Genomic DNA, 12,757 nt, shown 5'->3' on the forward strand with positions numbered 1-12,757 from the left:
CCTGTGATGAGTACAGTACATTGATGTTGGTGCAAATAAATGCTCTGTTAGCCGGGCGCGGTGGCTCAAGCCTGTAATCCCAGCACTTTGGGAGGCCGAGACGGGTGGATCACGAGGTCAGGAGATCGAGACCACCCTGGCTAACACGGTGAAACCCCGTCTCTACTAAAAAATACAAAAAACTAGCCGGGCGAGGTGGCGGGCGCCTGTAGTCCCAGCTACTCGGGAGGCTGAGACAGGAGAATGGCGGGAACCCGGGAGGCGGAGCTTGCAGTGAGCTGAGATCCGGCCACAGCACTCCAGCCTGGGCAACAGCGTGAGACTCCGTCTCAAAAAAAAAAAAAAAAAAGAAAATTCATCTTCAGTGTATTTTCAGTAATAAACAACAATTCAACAGTGGTAATACATTTAAATCTAGATATTTTTCTAATGTGAAGAACTCAACAGACAAGGGAAGTTTATTTTATAAATTTGACTTTCACATAGATTGACATTACATTGTGGCCTAAGGATTTAATACCCTCTGGATTATTCTTAATGGTATCAAATATAGCGTTAAAAAGTCATTACACGGCATATTTCCATGGCTTACATTTCCATAAAAAATATTTTCCCAATAGTTTTCATTCTCCTGCCTTCCTGCACCTGATTTCCCCCACTCATTTTGTTCAATCCTCTCTTCCAGGTCCCAGCACAACTATTTAAGAATCACTCGTATTCTTAAAAGCCTTGGTGAGCTTGGATATGAAAGTTTTAAATCTCCTCTTGTAAAATTTATTCTTCATGAAGCTCTTGTGGAGAATACTATTCCCAATATTAAGCAGAGTGCTCTAGAGTATTTTGTTTATACAATTAGAGACAGAAGAGAAAGGAGAAAGCTCCTGCGGTTCGCCCAGAAACACTACACGCCTTCAGAGAACTTTATCTGGGGACCGCCTCGAAAAGAACAGTCGGAGGGAAGCAAAGCCCAGAAAATGTCTTCCCCTCTCGCCTCCAGTCATAACAGTCAAACTTCTATGCACAAAAAAGCCAAGGACTCCAAAAATTCCTCCTCAGCTGTTCATTTAAATAGCAAAACAGCTGAAGAAAAAAAAGTGGCACCAAAAGAGCCTGTGGAAGAGACAGACAGGCCCAGCCCAGAGCTCAGCAATGAAGCTGCCAAGCCAAGAAATACAGAGAAGGACAGTAATGCTGAGAATGTGAATTCTCAATCCGAGAAAACAGGTACTAATCCCACAGAAAAAAAGGAGAGTGTATCTCCTGAAAATAATGAAGACGGTGAAAATCATAACCAAGACAGCGAAAATCCTGGAAATACAAATTGCCATGATGTTGTACTAGCACAGTGAATTATCAGAAAACCCATAGGCCAGTTTAGGTTAGAGAGGAAAAAACTACTGTATCATTTATCCTAAAGAACAGAGACGAGGTCAATTTCAAATTTTAGCCATCTGTTTGTGATTTCTGTCATAAGCATTTTGTTGTTTGTTTTTTTAATTTGGATGACAATGAAGTGGATAACTAATAAGGAGATTTAAGATAAGACCCCATAAATGAATGTATTCTGCAATGCTTTTAGGATGTGAATTTTCAAATTTTGTGTATAATAATTACTTTGAAAATATTTTCAGAGTATCTAGAAATTACCATGTAGTATTTGGTATGCAAAATACATTCTACATTCTTTTGAGACATTATAGTCTACATGAAGGAAATAAAGAGGATAATTTCATTGGATTGCTATACCTTTACCTGATTTATGGATTTATTTTACTTTATTTTATTTTATTTTGAGACGGAGTCTCGCTCTGTTGCCTAGGCTGGAGTGCAGTGGCATGATCTTGGCTCACTGCAACCTCTGCTTCCCGGGTTCAAACGATTCTCTTGCCTCAGCCTCCTAAGTAGCTGGGATTACAGGTATGTGGTACCACGCCCGGCTAATTTTTGTATTTTTAAGTAGAGATGGGGTTTCACCATGTTGGTCAGGCTGGTCTCGAACTCCTGACCTTGTGATCTGCCCGCCTCAGCCTCCCAAAGTGCTGGGATTACAGGCATGAGCCACCACGCCCGGCTGATTTTTTTTTTTAACTGTAAGTGTTTGATCTTTTCAAATGTATTCAGAAACTAATTTGGATTCTTTGATTCCAGTACCTCAACGTGTTTATTTGTAGATTCTGGTAAGTGAAATGGATGTCCTTGTGGAACTGTGACCTCCCCAGCTTATCTGTCAGTCCTGCTGTCCTCACCTCCTTGCCTCTTTCCATGCCCTTAAGCCACCATCTTTCTCAGCTAGCATGTGTGTTTCTAGTGTAGTTGGCCCTCCATATTCAGGGGTCCAGCGTCTGTGGATTCAACCAACCACAGATTGAAAATATTTGTTGGAAAAAATGGATGGTTACATCTCTACTAAATATGTGCAGTCCTTTTATTTGTTATTATTCCCTAAACAATACAGTATAACAACTATTGACATAGCATTTATATTGTATGTATTAGGTATTGTAAGTAATCTAGAGATGATTTAAAGTATTTTACATAAGGGACATGAGCATTTCTAGATTTTGGTAACTGCAGAGGGTCCTGGAACCAACCCCCTACGGATATCAAGGGACCACTGTGTACATCAGGATGATCTATATTGAAATCTACATGGAACAGAGTGGGACTTCTAATTGTATGACTTCAAGATTTTGCTTTGTTTAAATTAATAACACTGTTTTCAGTATTCAGTGCTTAAAAACACATGTTGATTGAAAAGTTCAAGATAAGAACTTTGCTCTCTGTGGCTGTTCCATATAAATTTGATGGTTGATTCTGAATGTAAATGACTGAAGAATTAAAAAATAAGAAATTATTCATTTTTAAAAGGCATGCCTCTTGCACTGTGAACAGGACAGTAGTCCCTTAAACCATGAATATGTCAGTGTTCTGTGGATTATGAAATTAGTAATGTTGTTTAGCCCAAATGTGTCTTTTTTAAAAAGTATAGTTTTGTGCATCTCTAAGTTATCAAACTTCAAAATTGAGAACAAATTTAAAAGTTCATATATGCAACTCTAGTAAGCACTTATTATGTTACATAGCACTGGTTAAGAACAGTTTTGTTTTCTATATTATTACTAATTATTATTATAAATCAAAAGACACTGTGATAAGAACTTCAAAGCATACATACAAATATGGTTAAAGCAATGAATAGATGAAACATTTATACTTTATTTCATTTAGGAATGAATTAACTTTTTTGTTAGGCTTTTAAGAAAAGTTCTATTCATTTTATTCCCCCAGGGAATTTGTAATATGTCCTACTTCATATCACATGTCATCTTCTGTTGCCTCTATTGATCTACATTTTCTGCAATGGATATCTTGAAAATAATCACACTTACAGTATGCCTCTAGAAATATGATTTTACTGCTTTGAAGTTTACATGAAACATACCAGTTGCTTAACTCTAATTTTTTATATGAATCTCAGTAGCACCTTTGTTGTACGTTCTATTCCAATAAGTATAGTATGGAACACTTTCTCATTTTTAGTTCCCATAATATGCCAGTTTTTGTTTTCCTAGTGTTCTGTGAGTATTAGGATTTGGCAGTCAGCTTTTGCATTTCAATTTCTATTTTACATGCAAGAAAAACATGGACACTCTTATGTGGTGCTTGTAGCTATGTTTCCATAGAGCTCAGTAAATAGTTCTACAGGGTTTAGAGGATGAGAAGCGATTGTCAAATTAGGCTGAATTGTAGAAACACAATTTAATTCAAAATAACTTACCAATTTTGTATATATGATAAAGTGTTCAGACCACTTTCTAAATGCATAATATTAAAATACTGTGACCAGATATTATGATATTAATAAAGTTACCAGATACTAAAATCAATGAATATAATCTGAATTACTTAGAAATTATAGTATATTAGAGCCCTTATGAGTAAAAACATTTCATTTAGCAATTTAATTTTTAGAATACTATTCCTACTTAGGGATTTTGATTAGATTGTACCATTAAATTTGAGAATATTTAGTCTCAAGGGGAAAACTTCCTGGCATCCATCTTAAATAGTGGCCTTTTCCCACTATGGTGTTTTTAAATGCATATTCACATATAGTACGTTTCTTACATTTAATCCCTAAATAACTTAGATAATCATTCAGTGGAGAACAAGTAAAAGGATATCATTCCTTTTGGAGAAAAACATTGAGTGTCTAGAATTTTTTCTATTAATGCTTTGTATATTAGTTTTTTAAATAAGATCTATAGATACGTATTTATGTGTGTCTTATATATGAAACAGTTCTCTGGGTTTGACTCCTATGTTTTGTATTTTTAAAAACTACGACATGCTTGCAGAAATTCATTGAGAAGCTGTTACAAAAAATGCAGTGAAGCATGACCAAATAGCTAAAAATATTACTGGATCTTTACAAATCTATAGTCTTTATTGTTGTTGTACTGTGGAGTACAAGGATACTAAATATTGGCTATTGATAAAATACTAACTTGCATTTCATGGCAAATAGATGTTATATCGCTTGATTAGTCTAGAACATTTCTAATATTTTGTGCTTTCATATATCAAAGGAGATTATGTGAAACTATTTTGAAATACTGTAAAGTGACATATAGTTATAAGATATATTTCTGTATAGTAGAGAAAGAGTTTATAACATGAGTTTATAATTGTACCATTATACATTTTCATGCTCGATCTCATGAGAAATTCAAAAGATTAATGATAGAGTTGAAAATATGTTTACTTTCTCTAAATCAAGTCTGGTTGTCAACTCAAAAATTATGTTGTATAGTTTTATTTTGAATTTAGGTTTTGGGACTACTTTTTTTCCAGCGTCAATGAGAAAATAAAATCTATAACTCAGGAGTTACTAGAGAAGTTCTAAGTATTTTTTTGCTAAGTATTAAAAATATAAACATATGAAAATGCCATAATGCCTGTCATAGTCATTGTTTCATATTTTGTCATATAAAATTACCTATCCTGCTTCTAGCTTTTATACTTTAATCTGAGTGAAAGTATGATGTGGTGGAAAGGAAAAACAGTACAGTGTTACATCTGAGTTAGTCTTTGAAAAATCAGAGTAGTAAATGAACCTCAACATTGAGTGGTCAAAAATTGGTTTAACCAAGTCAGGGGAGAATATTTGGTTAATTGTTTGAATATTACATTTTCAAGTTTATAATAGAGTTATGGCTGAGTATTCATCCATACTGAGTAATCAAGCATTTTTAAAACTATAATTGAGGCTCTTCTAAAGCTTTGTTTTCTAATCTAAGATATAAAGGATATTCTTGATCTTGCTTGATTGTAACTACATCTACACGTCTTTAATGTCTGTTTGGGGTGAGTGGCGATCCTCTGTTGTAGGAATGTTTTTGAAGATTTCTATTTTGTTTTCCACTTAGGAAATTCCCCTCTCTCATTTGGGGTATATGTGTTGAGTATAAGGTAGACTGTATTTAGACACGCTAGAATCATTAAATGTAGGTGAAGTTGTAGAGAAAAATGGCCTGGGTCAATGTAGGATCTAGAAAATTAGGAGTGTACATTTGCTGGCTTCTCTTTTAGTTTTGTACTGTTTATTACAGGAACAGATTTGTGTGGGTAATCTCTTGGGTGACAGTGAGTACTAGTTATCCAACCCACCCAGCAGATTGTGTTCAGGGACAGAATGTGTTTTTAGATATCCCTTATTATTGAAATTAATAATAATATAGCTATAAATACGACTGTCTGGAGGTATCCAGATGTGCCTTAACAAATGTAAATGGTATTCATTCAGAAGTTTACATTTTTACTCCATTATAAAATCTCATCATTGGGAACTTTCTAAACCATGAATATCAGTTCTTTTAATGAAATTTAGTTGGTGCTTTATCATTTTGGAGAAGTTGCTGTTTGGGATGATAGCATCGGTTCATAAAGAAGTGTCCTCATCATGATATTCAACAATGTGTTATATTTGACAAAAAGTGTTTAGAGTAAGAAAGACTAACTATACTGTCTGTTACATTTATTTATGCTTTTGGTAGTTTAGCTACATAGCCCAATTTTCATTTTAAACATTCCTTAGTTACTACAAGTAATATTTATGTTTTGCTTCTTCTTAGATGTAGACAGATGCAGAAATAGAATTATATTAGAGAAATTATTAAAAGTTTAATTCCAGTAGGCAGTTGGAGAAATCTGAAACTAATTTGAAAAACTTTTATGCTGTAGTCTCATTAGAATCATGTAAAAAGCACTGTTTTTGCATTTTTCCTAGATTACAGAGAGTGTTCTTTGTCATTTTTTTTTCTTATTCTGTTTTGAAGTTTATTGTTTCAGTTATTTGAGGGAAATAACCTCTTACTATGTTTATTTTCCTGAATTAAAGTTTTCATGTAGAGAATACAATGAAATGTTTTGTGTTATGACCCAAACTGGCTGGAAGTAGAGTTCAGAGAGGGAGAAGGGACAAGAATCAGTGTGGGTGTCTCAGGAAAGTGATGCCAGTGCTGGGCTCCACCCTTCTCCACTGGCATGATGGGTCCTCAGATTCTGCCCTGGATAACGAGGGTGTTGGGCACTGTGAGCTCTGACTTCTGGGGAGGATGGGCCATCATGGACTCCATACACAATTTTGGTGGATATCAGTTCTCATAAAATACCTGCTATAATTTATTTTGTAGTTATTTAGAAAATTGTGAGCAGTTGGGCACTAGTAAATTGTAGTTATATCTTAACGATCTTGGGAAACATTGAAATATGAGTTTTTTCCATCACCCTTATTTATTTAATTTAAAAAATGAGGGAAGTTGTTCATTCATAGGTGTATATTAATATAAAATCTTATAAAATGATTCAGAGAAAAGGCAGTAATGGTCACTTACTGTGCTAAAATACCTTTTTTTTCTAAAAATATTTAAGCTTTAGGGTTTGTCATAGTTTTACTTTTTAAATTATAGTTTGTGTAACAATTTACATTAACTAGAGAAATTAGATAGATAATAAGTTTTGGTACTAAGAAACATTTACGTTCTGCACTCATTAGTCAAATGAACATTTTTTTTCCAGTGCTAACAGATTTTGTTTCATGTGAAGAAAAATAAAACACAAATGAAATAAAAGTCTAGAAACAGCAACAGGAAACTCACTACAGAAATAAAGACATAACCCTTGATAAGTTTGTGTTAAGTGCCAGAATTATTGGAAGCAGGTGACGAATGATTAAGAAAAGCTTTATTGTGGGGACATGCTTTAAGAATCAGCTCTGGATTTGTGCCAAGGAGATCAGGTATTGGTGTGCAAACAGATCCCATTAATACTCTGATTTGAACCATGAATTCCACCTACTCTGCTTTGAAGCCCTTCAGTAGACTGATAGATGTAATTAAATGATCAGGTACCAAGTTTAATTCCTTTGCCTGTGTGTAGCAACAGTTGGTAATTTTACAAGTTAAATTGATGGACTGGCTGCAGATAAGAGAAAGACTAGTGGTAGGTGGTTTGTGAATGAAGTAACTCCCACACTGTCAAGAGTTGACAGCGTACTGTGTGGCATTATAATTGTGAGAAACAAATGAGAGCAAAATGTTAGGTCCTTTGACAAGCATTTTCCTCCTGTTTTTAAAAAGGGCTTTAAGTTGTTTCCTAAGTAAGGTAATCTTTCTTTTTTAGTATTATCTAAGAAGAAGGACGGCACATTATGTCATTTTGGAAACTATTATGTCCCTTGTGTTTTAAATATTTCAGGAAAATGGCTACGATTGTTACATAGACGTGTGTTTTACTTATAAGCTCTGATTCTCCAGTGGCCACTGGGCCTTCTCTGTGCTCTGTATTCAACTGCAGTATGAATTACAGAATGCTGTGCATGTTTGTTAGTACCAATACCATGTGTATGTGGTAGAAGTTGTAACCAGTTTCTGGATCTGTATGGTACTATAAAATACTTATTTTATAATTCTGTAACCGTATGGCAGTGTTATGCCAAAAATGTAAAAAGAGCAATAGTTTCTGTTGCTTACTGCTGTATTTTAAAATATTGTTTCTAAAATAATAGAGTTAGAGTTCCTTTTGAGTAATTATTTTTAATAACTATTGCCAAATATACATCCTGTAAAACTAATAAAAGCCACTACATCTTAGGTAACATTTTAGCATTGTGCTAGAGTACATTATGGTGATTTTGCACGATTAAAATATTTTTAAAGAACTACAAAAAGTGACTTGCTGTTTTCCTGTCATTAAACATGTATTTTTTATGATTAACATATAAGACTAACATTATTTTCTTTTATTCTAAAAAATAAATATTGTGAAGGGTGAATCATATGTATATATGAAGTTATTTTTATTGTCAGATTCTACAGAACAGATCACATATATAAATACTTGGATACTGATTGTTATCTCTTTGTGTAATGCAGTTTTAAAAATATTTTTCTTACAGATGAAGGAATATGAATAGCTAATGAAGGTGAAAGATGTTTTTCACTTAGGTGGGCTAATATTTAAGTAGTCAAGTTTTGATTAAGAAAAATTGAAATTGCAAGATGAAAGTGAAGAGGTTACTCTTAGACTCACAGGACAATGTAGACAAAAATGAGGAAAAGCATAACATTTGAGCTTGGCTGCATTCTATATAAGCAGGGAGAGAGGATGAAAGAACTAAGAATAAGTTGTAGTAAGAGAGTGAAGTTAGATTGTGCATAACTGAGAAACTGATAGCAAATAATAGCCTCAGTGGTGAATGAGCATGATTTTAACTTCAGCCTTTTGTATGAATGGTTTAGTAGAGAGAGAAGTGCACACATGCAGTCATTTTCATAAGGGAAGAATGAATACATTCTGGTAACAGAAAATACGATTTTCTTTTCCCCACAGATTGAACGTCTGAAGGTATTGAAAAAGTGAAAGAAAACGAAGGTTCTCAGGATAGTAATAAATGCAGGAGTGAGCCTGCACTTCTGCAAGAATGTAAATTTTAATACGGGAGAGATTCTGGGAAAAGATTCATAACATTTTCCTTATTTTAATCCTAAAGTGGATGCAAAACAGACAAGCTGGTATTTCCGGCATGAGGAGAAATCCCAGCCTGGATAAAAATGATGACAGGCAGTTTGGCTTGTTGTGGGTGATTTTAGGCTTTGGCAACTTGACTGAATGAGTTGTCAGACTAATATGGGGAACAAGTAAAGATTACCCTGCCCTTGGAATTATCTCCATGAATATGTAGGATTAATTGGAAGAGCATTTTAAAATAGGACACTAAAGAGACAGATTTGAGAGTGAGCATGGATTCAACTATTCAGGAAAACTGGGTTTATTAATTTTGCTACAGTAATTAACATTCTTCTGTTTTTACAACTATTGCGTATTCACTACCAAAGAATATACAAATATTTTCTCCTCAAATGGTATATATTTTTGTTATTATTGAAATATCTAGTTTTGTCTGCTCTCAGCTTTGGAGAAGAAAGAGGTTACAAGAAGAGTGAATAAACAAAGGATAAGTGGTAGACAAGGTGAACCAAATGAGATCTGACAACTCACCTTAGAACACTGAGGTTGTCTGACATCTTTAAATGAATGATTTAACTGTTGTGAGGAAGAGAAGTTCAAGAAAAAGCCCTGAAGGGAAAAAAAGTAAGGGCAGAGAGACATTTTGTTGAATGGGGAAAGGGCAGGCTTTGAAGCCAGATGGACTTTGGTACAAGTGGCAACATCATCAATTATAATTGACTGTGTGGTCTTGGGGAAGGAGTGTAAATTCTCAGGGTGTCTGGTCTCTTGTTGGTAAGAATACCTGCTTTGTGAGTTTCTTGGAAGGACTGGAGAGAGTGTAGGTGAAATGCCAGGAACATATTCCAGACACTCGTTAATAGTAGCTGCTGGGGCTCTAGAAAAACAAAACAAACAAACAAACAACAACAAGATGCTTAGTTATGACAGGTCTTGTGTAGCATTTATTTTAATGAAAATCAGTCTAATCAAATGGATGTTAACCAGGTTTATAGGTCGAAACAAATACTGTAAGTTTTACTTTTAATTTTAATATAGTTTTACTAAAAAAGCTAGCAGGTATGGAATTAATGATTTTATATTAGACACACTGATATTGACAGGACAGAAAATTTCCCTCACTGTGAATGTAATGAATGTACAACAGCCCTTTGTTGCTCCCTTAATAATTTTTTGAAATGGTTTCTTCTCATCCAAGGAAAGAGCTGGAGTGTGAGACAGACGTGAAGCCTTTCAATCAGATGACCTTAGTTTATTTTTAGTACACTATCAGTTTGATTCTTATTGAAAGCTGGAAACTTTAATTTCCAATCCTCCAAATAGATATGTAATTCATATCTTAGTGGGAGGCCACTTAAAGTTAACACTATTTAAAAATGTGTATGTAATTAATTCTATGAACATGGTGGCCTAATTGCCATTATTTTCTTACAACTGGAGTTAGAAGAATGAAGAATTTTGTGCTAAAGAAACATTCGTCTTTCAAAATTCAAAATTATAGATATTTTCGTACTGTGACATTAAAATGAGGCCACTGGAAGTCTTGGGTCATTGTCTTGTTCAGCTGTTTACCCCCTCAAAGCACCACCCCTGTACTATACAGAAGAAATGAAATTCTCATTGTTTTCAATAGAAATTGAACATTTTTATTTTCTTTGAAAAACAAAAATCTAGGCCGGGCATGGTGGCTCACGCCTGTAATCCCAGCACTTTGGTAGGCTGAGGCGGGTGGATCACCTGAGGTCAGGAGTTTGAGACAAGCCTGGTCAACATGGGGAAACTCCGTCTCTACTAAAAATACAAAAGTTAGCTGGGCATGGTGGCGTGCGCCTGTAATCCCAGCCACTCGGGAGGCGGAGGCAGGAAAATCGCTTGAGCCTGGGAGGCAGAGGTCGCAGTGAGCCAAGATCGTGCCATTGTACTCCAGCCTGGGTGACAGAGAGAGACTCCGTCTAAATATATATATATACACACACACACACACACACACACACACACACACACACATACATATGGCATTCAACTAATTTCTCCTCATTTTATCTGTTTCGATGTCCAGAAATGAGAAGGGAAATTATAGACTTGTATAGTTGGCAGTGAGTGTGGATCCTAATTTTGCAGATAATGAAGGTGAGGGATGGACAGGTGTCATAACTCTGCTCCTCTAAAAGCTGTAGATGCAAGAGTTTGAGGGAACCCAAGCTATGTGACTCTTTTCAGTGGCTTTGCTATGTGTGGTTCTTTTTAACTCAGTGAACACCTCTTAACAGAATGCATTCAAGAGCATCAGCCCAGACAGTGGGCTGACCTGTGCTGCGGTACTAACCTAAGACCAGAGTCCTCTTCATGAAAGAGGCTTACTCACCACTTAACGTGTTTGCTACCTGGCCAGTGCTTATGTTTGGTAGGTTCTGAAGTAGGTCCAAATGCTTCCATTTGGGAAACAAACCTTACTAGGTCTCTGAAAACTGGTCTTTGGATATAATCATCTCTGACAGCATGCCTTACTGTACATAGTAGCTCTTCCAGATCTCATCTCTGGGATAATGTGGAGCCTGCTGTACTGCTGTAACCCTGACATTTCTAATCTCATTGAATGACATAGCCTGTTCCCCAAACTGAGAGCCAGGGAGCTATTCCTGGCTTTTTATTCATCAATACATGTAATTTGATACAAATTCTGTCAATGCTATTCCTTGAATTTGTCTCCAATCCTCACTTCATCATCACCTCCAGTGCCTTCACAGATGTTTATCTATTGCAAGAAACTCCAAATTCTTCCCTCTGCCACCAGAAAGCATGCAGCCTTCACAAAATGCCATGGTGTTTCTTTGTATCTTAGGTGCCTAACAGGGTCCATAATAAACACTCAATAAACAGTCACTGAATTAAAAAAAAAATGTTCAGCAGTAATATCTTAAAACAAGTAATATCTTGAAATAAATATACAGCTGCTTATAAATATACGAGCAGATATATAAGTCTACAGGCAGCTACTTATGACCCCTTTTTGAGATAAGATTTCTTCAAGACAAATAGCCTCCAAAGTGAATTATTTGTGTGGTAGTACAGAGATTTATATGGAAAGGTTTCATAAGTATTTAATGTTTTGTTTTACAAAGTCAGATCATAGTTCCTTCCTGGTTTCTCGAGTCACTTAGCAACAAGGATCATTAATTAGTTTTAAACTGATTTAAAAGCAGGTTCAAATTCGAGGTTAAAAGAAAGGAAGGGAAGTACATGGTCCCACTTTTCCTGCTTGGCTTGCAATTTTAAATAATGAAGTAATTTTACAATCATATTTAGTGGATCAATGAAGTACCTGTTTCACTGCCTGACTGAGAGTTAGATGGATGGAAATAAACAAGTGTGAGCACGAAACGAAGTCTCTCTGTAAGAAAACCATCTGGAGCATCTGGCAGAGTAAAGACAATTCCCTTGGCAGCTCACAGCAAAGCTGATTCTTCCCCCCTCCGTTTTTACAATTTAGACAGAAATTCTGATTGACAGCAAAGGCTACTCTTCAAGGTATGGCTTTTCCCTTAATGTTTAATTTTCAGATTGTATTGTAACTTTGATTTCAGCTTTCCTTTTTTCTGCATGTTGACAACCAAATTGAAACTAAAAGCTCACTTATTTGAAGGTTTTCTTAAATAGAAACCCTAGGGATGTTCTAGTCGATGCAAGTAAATGATCGCTCAAATTCCGTTAACCTTCCTGAGCTTGA

General features: G+C 35.3%; 1 protein-coding gene and 1 long non-coding RNA gene across 6 annotated transcripts in view; one reads left to right on the forward strand and one right to left on the reverse strand.

Moving 5' to 3' along the window:
* The window catches only part of OGFRL1 (opioid growth factor receptor like 1), a 70,667-nt gene extending 62,437 nt beyond the window's left edge, over nt 1-8,230 (forward strand). For 3 of the 5 annotated variants that reach the window (XM_017957992.3, XM_017957989.3, XM_017957990.3), the window contains exon 7: nt 686-5,520. In XM_017957992.3, the coding sequence (XP_017813481.1) occupies nt 686-1,349 (664 nt within the window). In that variant the 3' untranslated portion in view covers nt 1,350-5,520. Of the gene's footprint in view, nt 1-685 lie in introns of all 5 variants that reach the window. The other 2 variants (XM_017957991.3, XM_003897800.5) reach the window with 1 other exon arrangement.
* Nucleotides 4,248-10,704, reverse strand: LOC116275303. The gene is made up of 2 exons (XR_004184315.1): nt 9,815-10,704; nt 4,248-9,639 (listed from the first exon to the last, which is right to left on the reverse strand). It is a non-coding gene; the product is annotated as an uncharacterized LOC116275303 (long non-coding RNA).
* Between the last annotated feature and the right edge of the window lie 2,053 nt (nt 10,705-12,757).

Source organism: Papio anubis, chromosome 6 (assembly GCF_008728515.1).
Source record: "Papio anubis isolate 15944 chromosome 6, Panubis1.0, whole genome shotgun sequence".
NCBI classification, from domain to species: domain Eukaryota; kingdom Metazoa; phylum Chordata; class Mammalia; order Primates; family Cercopithecidae; genus Papio; species Papio anubis.